The following is a 9,202-nucleotide window of genomic DNA, read 5'->3' as shown; positions in this document are numbered from 1 at the left end:
TCTGAATTTGTCCTCTTAATTTCAGCTAACCGTCTTCTCATTGCATCACTCTCCTCAACTAGTCGTGTTGGTGGTGAGTGTTTCACTATTGGAACGTGTACGGGGGATTTAAAGTCTGACACTAAGTCGAGATATTTATCGAGTATTCTTTTATACAAATGCCACTTGTTAAAATCCTTGAGGTTTTTTCTCGCTAGCACAAGTTTCATTTCCTTATCCAATGTACTCAGCCTAGCCTTTGCATGACTGCGATCAAAGACTTCGGGACTCACTTCCAGCTTTTTTTAAAACTCATTATCCCAGCAGGCTACCGATTACTCCGCCTAAATCGAACCCAGTAGTAATGGCAAAAAGCCACCTTTTTGTACGAGAAGCGCTCGTTTTCTTTTTACACCAGTTCCCCGTTCAGCCAACGTTCTCAGTGTGTTACGATGCTTGGATGGTTTTCTTTTCAATCGTTCAAATATAATGCGCTCATCGAGCATAGCAACTACTCAAAACAACCCCATTCCAATAAACCTTATTCAAGACGGAGGAAGTGCTCAAACAACCCCAGTTCATTGTTATCTTTTCAAGGGCGAACCTCGCTGCATTCTGCACCCGACATAACCTTAAACGCCAGTTCATGGTTATCATTCACTGGCGCGTTTCAATGACATTAATGCAACTCTAATCATACGGGCGCCCGCCCTCAGCCGTGTCCGTTCCCAACCGTGCCGTCCTCAGCCGGTCCGAAACCATTATATATATGATTTTGTTAACCAGTGCCGGAACTCCGTTCCGACACTGGTTAACAAAATACGTCATAGTGAAATAACACTTGTATCAATTTTGTTGCCTCAACACTTCTAATATATACATTTGTAACGAAAACAAAAAAAAACAATAAAATGAGAATAATACCTTGTAATAAAAACACAGAGCAATATTTCACTACTAAAAAAGTTAGTGAGGAAAGTGCGTTCCAGCACTGCTATTTTTGCCATGACGTGATGATGATATGATGGCACCAGGGGCGCAGCTAAGAATTAGGAATAAGCGGCAGGATAAGCGGTAGGTGCGAGATTAGTACGTTTTGCGTACATTGCGGAATTTTAAGATAAATGGTTCAAAATGGTGAGTTTTACGGCTTTCTGAGGGATATTTTATTAATCCTGACACTATTATATTAGTAGTATCAATCCAATTAGGTAAAATGGATTAAACTTAATAATTTCTCTGAGCTCTGGGGTGGGGGAGGGGTTGTTTATCCCCCAAAACCCCCTCTTCGCTGTGCCACTGGATGGAACAAGTTTTTAGCCAGAACATACTAGTCGAGCAGTTGGTATGCGTCCTCTTAACTCAGCGTAATTATAAAAAATACATTAAAGGTCCGTATTAATCCTAACGATCCTTCATCTGGGTTTGAAGATTCTGCATTTTTCGGTAGCTCTGTTCCAGTCCTTGGGCAAAATTTCCTTCAGGGAAACCTCCAGGCATTGTACGTCTTAAAAACATGAATGGAGAGAGAGAGAGACACAAGATCATTTCCATCTTCAGTAATGGTTGTAAGTGGACGGTCATTGATATTGGCAGCCACGCTTGCGATGCTCGTGCGGAACTCATCAAATGACAACTTGCTCTTGCCGATCATCCTCTTCATGAGGCCCTTGACACCCCTTATGAGTCGTTCCCAGAATCCACCCCCATGGTGCTGCCTCACAGTTTAGTATCCACTGCAATTTCTTGACTTGACTTATTTTTGCGATCTCCTCCCAATCCAGTTTATCGAATATGTTCTTTGCACTAATGAAGTTAGTGCCATTGTCGCTAAAGACAGTATTCGGTCTTCCGTAATTGGCTACGAAACGTTCCAGAGAGTTGAGAAATGACTCAGTTGATAATCCCGTGATGACATCCAGTGATACACATCTATAGACCGCACAAGTGTAGATCACGATCCAAACCTTCTGTCCATCTCGAATGATAAGTGGACCAGCCAGATCTACTCCCGTGGTCTGAAATACTTCACTGTCTTGCACACGAGCAACTGGAAGTGTTGCCGTCTTAACCTCAAACGCTTTTGCTTCGTGCCTCCTACAAACCGGACATTGGTGAATAATTTTAGTGACAGTCTTCCTAGCACTGGGTACCCAATATTTCTCCCTCAGTTTCCTCACAGTAGTCTGAATCCCTGCATGACAGTTGAAGAGGTGAATATCCCGAATAAGTCCTTCAACTAACGGATGATGCTATGGTAAGAGAATGGGAGGGATGAAATCAGTTGTATCTTCCCGGTGTACTAATTTTGACCTAATTCGCAACAATCCATCGGTCCCCATCACCGTGACTAAGTTTTTAGGAACTCCTCCTTGACCATAGGCTTGACATTGAATCTCCTTCAATACTGTCTTCTCTGCCAGTCAAAGTCCCTTCGTTGATATTATGGGTGAAGTAATCCTTGTCTTGTTACGACAATTGCAAGTGAAGCGATTGACCCATCCCCAGACTGTTACATTCTTCTGATAAGAGGAAAATCTTGGAGCCGGAAATGGAGTAGAGATCATTGATACTGTCATCTTCTTCCGTTCCTTGTTGATTTCATCCTCGTCAATTTCAGCTGATGCATGGCATGGCCAATGTTCCTTACTCAATGTTAACCATTTAGGTCCTTCCCACCACTTTGATTCCACCAATTTTGCCGGAGTACACCCTCGTGTAGGCAGATCTGCTGGGTTGTCTTCTCCAGGCACATGATTCCATTGGCTGGTAGTGGTGGTGTCGAGAATTTCCTTGACGCGGTTCGACACAAACTTCTCCCACTCGTTACCTCTTTTGATCCAAGCCAGAACTGTAGTTGAATCACTCCAATACTGAAAAGGGATGTCCTTTCCCAGCACTTCCTTCACCGGTCTTGCCATCCTGGCTTCCAACAATGCTGCTAACAACTCTAATCTGTTGATTGTTGGCTTCTTGACTGGAGCAAGACGCGATTTGGCTCTGAGAAATTTGATTTGACTTCGACTTCTCCTTCGTATTCAGATCGGAGGTAGATAACAGTGGCGTATGCCTGTCCACTTGCGTCGCAGAAAACGTGAATATCTTTCTTGGGATCGGGGTGAAGTTGACAGTAGCGAGTAATCCTTATCGACTTGAGTAGGTAGAGAGTAGCATACCATGACCGGAAAGTTTTCTCTATCTCTTCACCAACCGCGTCATCCCAGCCAACCTTTTCCTCCCACGACTTCTGGACTAGTAGCTAAGGCAGAAGTAGAGCTGGTGCGGTGAATCAAACTGGATCAAACACTTGTGCGACAATGGAGAGCATGTGACGTTTTGACATGAATCTGAACTCCTCCTGTGACTTGATGTCTAATGTCAAGTAGTCTTCTTCTCGATTCCACAACAGCCCCAATACTGGTAGTATTGCAGGCATTTCTAGATCAGCTGAAGTTTCATCTCTTCCTGTAAAGGTCATTGACGCAATTCTATCCCTGCATCAGCCATGATTCGCTTCTTCCTTGGACGTCTTTGCTTGTTGTAGTGAGGGGAGGGAAACGAGGCAGTTGTCCACATAGAAAGAGTATCGTAGTATTTCAGCTGTCTTCGCATATTTCTCTGGTTGTGTCTCCAAGTGATATAATAAAGTAGCCATGAGAAGAAAGGGGCTGCTACTTACGCCAAAAACCACTCGAAGGTGCTGGAAGACCTTGATTCTTTCACAGATTAAGTCTTCCCACCAGAGAAACTTCTGATAGTTTTGGTCCTGCTCTTTCACCCCCATCATCTGGAATGCTTTCCGGATGTCAGCGTAAATTCCAACCTTGTGAAGCCGAAACCGGAGAAGTAATGTTGGGATAAGCTCGATGAGATTAGGACCTATGTATAAGCAGTCATTGAGAGAGGGAAGCCGTCCATTTCTACACGAAGCGTCGAACACCGGTCGAACTGGATTAGTGAGGCTTTCCTTGAACACTAGTCGATGGGGAAGGAAGTGTCCGTTGTCGCCATCATCCACAGTTTTGATGAAATTTTCTTTCTCCCAATCTTTGAAAATGCAGTCGTAGTTCTCCCACTTTCCTGTTTTCTTCAACTTCGCCGTAGCTGACCTCAATCGTTTCTCTGCTACTTGACGATTTGTAGGAAGTGTTGACTTGGGCTGCTTCCAAGGAAGGGCCACATTGTATCGCCCGTTCATCTCTTCCTTCCGCACGGTCGACTTGTGATAAGAAATCGCTTTGGCATCTTCCTCTGCTGCTGACTGGACCGCCACGGGATCTGATATCTCAATTGTTTCGAGATTCCATAAATCCGTGATGCTCGGATTGGTAGCCATCATGCTGCTGACTATGGTACAGGAAAAGTTACAACTAACTGTCCTTCGTACATCAGGAACGGGTCCTCCCAACGTCCAACCAAAGATTGTTTCTCTTGCAGTGAATCCACAGCCCAGTTTGAACCAATTTCCGGTTAGAATGGATTCGCAATAGTCATTGCCGATGAGTATTTGGATTTCTTCGTATCCCTCACCAACATCATTTATATGAATCCCCACATTAGCTAGATCGATGATCCACTGTCCATGGGGCACCTTGGGAAGATCTCCGCAGATCTTCTCCCGTTGTAGTAGCTCGAACGTTTTCTATTGTTTTGAAGAGACTCCAGTCGTATTTGAACTATCGGGTGCTTGACTGGGACCGTAACTTGATCTCCAAACAACACGTTCCTGAGCAATTCGCTTCCAATTGTTTTTGCCTGAATTGGAGTTGCAGTAGAAGCCTTTATGTAGCTGCGTTGATAACCGGTGTCTCCCACGAGCCTAACTTGAGACGAGCCTTTTTCTCCCACGACTCGAACTTGTATAGTGTTCAGAAGTACATCCTTGGCACAACGATTCAGATTGTTAGCTGTGAGGGGAACATCCTGTGGTAGTTTCTCCTTTTTTCAGTCTTTGACTCTTGTAATGAGTTGATTGAAGGGCAGAGAAGAGGATAGTGTTTTCCTTGGCACACAATACACTTCACATGACTGCGACAGTCCCTGCTCTTATGCTTTCCCCGGAAACACGCGTAACATAGATTCTTCTCTTCCAAATTTCTGTTTTCTTTCATCCAAAATCATTGACTGAGCCTTGACGCATGCCATAGTTTCATGTACTCCATTACAGAATCCACAAGAATGTTGTTGAGGAGCGGGACTGGCTACTAGACCTGCTGCTGTAGGAATATCATTTTCCTTCTTGGACTTCCAGTTTCCCTTTTTTGTCCTTCCTCCTTTCGTAGATTGAGAGGTAACAGGTTCACTGGAGTGGAATCCTGCTTTAGCCAGGTCGGTCTGCTGGACACTTCGTACCTCCACTCTCATAAATCCCATTAGTGCCTTGAGTTGGTTGCCTTCATTTTTGCTAAATGAGCTTCTATGCCAAGCACGAAGAATTTCTTCACTAAGGCCTGACTCCACAAGAGGAAGATAAACGTCTCCGAATCCACTTTCCCTAACTCCAAAGCTTCCAGTGATCGCAGATGAGAACTGAGTTTGAAGTAGTATGACGAAAGGGTCACTTCTTTCTTTCCATTCGTATTCGTGATGACCAAATTCAAAAGCTCTCGAATGTAAACTTGTAATAACAAATCTTTCCTTCCGAAACGTTCTTTTAAGGCACTTATGACATTGGGTTAGTTTTTGGCATCGGCTGGATAACTTTCCACCAACTCCTTAGCTTCTATCCCTTTCTCCATAGCCTGTGATAGATACTCCACCTTGTCTGAATCCGTGAGTGAATCGTCGTCATGAATCTTTCGGAAATGAGACCGCCATCCAAGCCATGACTTCAACTTCCCGTCAAAATTCTGGAGCTCAATCTTGGGGAGTTTGAAGCTTCTTTTGCTAATTGATCCTGCGTTACTGATGTTGCCCATTTCCGTTAAGGTCGTTGCTGAAGGCTGAATAGGATAGATATTCTCTCACACTTCCGTTGAACTACGGTGAATCGTCTTCGCACATTCATTGTTGCTTGCATTTCATCTGCCAAGGCCTCTTCGGATGCTTCTGATTCATCTAATTCCTTACGGATGGTGTGGCATATCTCCTCCCATTCCCTCACAACGTCGTTCATCAGGTTGAGCTCGGCTTCCAAGGCAAGATGATCAGGTTCTTCATCCTTGAGGGCAAGGAGCTTCTCGATGTCGGTCATCATGTCATCATCCTAGTAAGCTGTATCTTCAACGCGTTCCTTCCTCTACTAAGCTTCTCCATTACGTAGACTCTCCATCACCCTGGCTGCACACTTGAACGCTGACGATTTGCCACTTAAGGTACATATCTCGAAACAACGCCCTCCAAACTTATCTCGGTGGGACCTCCAAAAAATGTAAAATATACTCGCTTACCCGACAGAGGGATTTAAAGTTTTGACCGATTGATTCAGTGTTCCATTTTTTATTGTTAATATCATGATTAAATCAACAAATTTATATCCTTGACATTACATAGCAACTAAAATAAACAATAATAAAACGTTATTGTACTTTTCCACACAATCGTGTACGTGAAATTGTTTAGCATGAAATCGTGTGTAAAAGTACAATAACGTTTTATTATTAAGAATGGATTTTCACAAAGCAAAGCCAGAAACAATCAAGTTTATTAAAATAAACAAGTTCACTTTCATAATTTCAAGTTGATTCTTCAGACAGCGTTCAATGCGAGGTGAAGAAGAGGGCGTGGCTAGCTGTACGGAGTGAGTTCAACTGTCACCGCGATGTTGTTAGAAGAGATGTAAAACAACTGAAAAGGTAAATAAAAAGGCTATGCAAGTAAAGGTAAGTTTAGGACGTCTCTTTCAGGTATTTATCTGCAGGTTAACTGATTTTTTCGTAGTTGCTAATAAAATGTTGAAGTACACCCTCGCCTTGCCGGATTCAGCATTTACTGTCGTTTTCGTTATGAGATTTCAGCGTAATGAGATTGCAGCGTACCTATTTAGCAACAAAATATTTGAAGTGAAGAAAGTAAAATGTGCATTATTTCTGAGAGGATCCAGTAATGTGGGTTGGAGTAATATGTGGAATATATTACGGTACGAGTTTTTTACCTGCTGACGGGCGCATATTTATTTGCCTATTGAGCCTGAAAACGGTGTTTCTGTAATACGGGTGCTTTTATGCTCTTGAATTAATTGCTTAATTATTCTATTAATTGCTTTGGTGGTTAGATGTGAATTGGCTAATTTTAATGACAATGAGTAATAGTCCTTAATATGACTTGGAAATTAGCTAGGGTAAATAGTGCTAATGTTTTGATGCCTAGTAATGTTGCATTATTAACTTAAATGATATTAGCCGTTGGACTCTGAGCAAATTCTGTCGAAAATTATTAAAATAGAAGCTTTGGGAGGCTGTGGGATAAAATTTATTACCATCTAAACGACATTTTAATATAAAAGTTTCCGAAAAAAATATGTCGTTTAAGTCACAATGCTACATTTTCTGTGATTAAAAAATTGAAAAATCATCATGCTTTCAGCTCTGTTTATTTATTTTTTCAGACAAAATGATGTATGATATATTGTTGTTAATTTGTAATTACTTTCTGGATGCTTAGAGCCAATACTTCCTTGGGCATTGCTGAGAGGGAGTTAAGGGCCAGGTTGGAAATGATGGAAGATGAGAGGAACTATTAACGAAGATTGTATGAAATGAAGATAAAAAGGTCTCTGGAGAACGACAAAATAACTAATGAGAGACTGAGGGAAGCTGTGGCTGCTAGAAAGCTGACAGAAGCACAAATGAAAGAGTTTTGTGGGAAATGTGACCCCTTAATTGTAAATTTTATTTTTATAAAATATATATACAATTTTTAAAATTTGCATATAAATTTATTCCTCCAACTATCTATCCTCCACCTGTCATGAAAGCATGAGATAATGGCTGAACATAAGGAGATCGGTGCCTGTTATTAAGGGATATGGATTTGGAAGAAGTTTTGGTATCTACCAACAGCAATATAATAATTCATGGGTTTGTAGGGTTTATTTTCAGAATTAAATTTTCTACTTACCTTGACCACAGATTTAAACCGAAGCGTAGTCTTCTCTTTAAAATGATTTTAAATTGAAGATAAAAGCTATAAAGTGTACACTTATGCCCAACGCTATGAACAGACAGTGAATATTTGATAGTGTGAAATTGAATTCCATAGCATGCATGATAGGTGCAGATCAAGGGAAAAATAATGCATACACATGTATAGAGTTCCAAATTTATTATTAATTTTTCTTCCAGCAATGCAGCATGTTGAGTTTCACATATCAAGAATACATGATTACAAGGTGTAAGAAATAAAAATAATAACAAACTACCAACTGGGAGACATCAAAATGAAGGGTGATAGGCTTCAACGCCAATTATTCACCAAAAACATTATAGACTACAAAAGTTGAATAGTGGTAGATCAAGGTACCTAATTAGCACTGGTGACCAAAAGCTCCAAGTTACAAATTTGTTATGGCGCAGACACTGACTACTGAGACTGGGGAGGTAATGTTGCAGAATAAAAACCATATGATGTGGCCTTTGTGTTTTGAAGGTTTACGTAATTGCATTCCCAACAAGAGATAATACAACTAGTACGGAGTTGAATAGATTTCCTGGTTCTTCCGCGTTGTCATTTTGATGGCGACGTTTCACCTACTGTGCTGAAGGTGTCCTCAGGCCAGGCTGAAATGGAGAGTGCTTCTGATTGCCCAATGTTTACACGGTGGCGCCAGACTGAGGGAGCGCGTGCCCGTCGCTGATTGGTCCCCATAGAGGGAAGGGGGGTCTTTCTGGGGTCCAGAAACAAGCGTTTCCAGGTGCTGGAAAGGGTGTAACCATCTTCCCGATTCATATTTTATGGTCTTTTGGTAATTTACACCGATTCGCTGATTATTCTACTAGGATGTATCGCTTTTCTTTGGCCAAGATTTTTGCTTCCTCAAAATTGATTACATGACCTGGCTCCGACAAGACATGTTGAGCAATTTCTGATTTCTCTTCTTGTCTAATCTTCAGTGGTCGAGGATATTCTTTTATTCAGCATTGTATGGCCCTTTTAGTTTGTCCTACGCATGATTTTACACAGATGTATTGAACCTCGTATACACTCTCTAACCTGAGATTCACTAAGAACCAATGAAATGAGGTCGCACCATCTCAAGCAGAGACCCTCTCACGGCTTCCTTAGG

General features: G+C 41.8%; 1 protein-coding gene across 1 annotated transcript; it reads right to left on the bottom strand.

Moving 5' to 3' along the window:
• Positions 1-3,478: 3,478 nt before the first annotated feature.
• LOC124161318 lies at positions 3,479-4,315 on the bottom strand. The gene has a single exon (XM_046537630.1). The coding sequence runs from the start codon at positions 4,313-4,315 to the stop codon at positions 3,479-3,481; it is 837 nt and encodes a 278-aa protein (XP_046393586.1).
• Positions 4,316-9,202: the final 4,887 nt, after the last annotated feature.

The sequence above is a fragment of the Ischnura elegans genome, chromosome 6 (genome assembly GCF_921293095.1).
Source record: "Ischnura elegans chromosome 6, ioIscEleg1.1, whole genome shotgun sequence".
Lineage (NCBI taxonomy): Eukaryota > Metazoa > Arthropoda > Insecta > Odonata > Coenagrionidae > Ischnura > Ischnura elegans.
The sequence above is the reverse complement of the archived record's forward strand: the minus strand, read 5'-3'. Positions and strand labels throughout refer to the sequence as shown.

Bases quoted from the DNA above. Each gene is read 5' to 3' on its own strand.
- LOC124161318 (XM_046537630.1), bottom strand. From the start codon at position 4,315: ATGGCTACCAATCCGAGCATCACGGATTTATGGAATCTCGAAACAATT.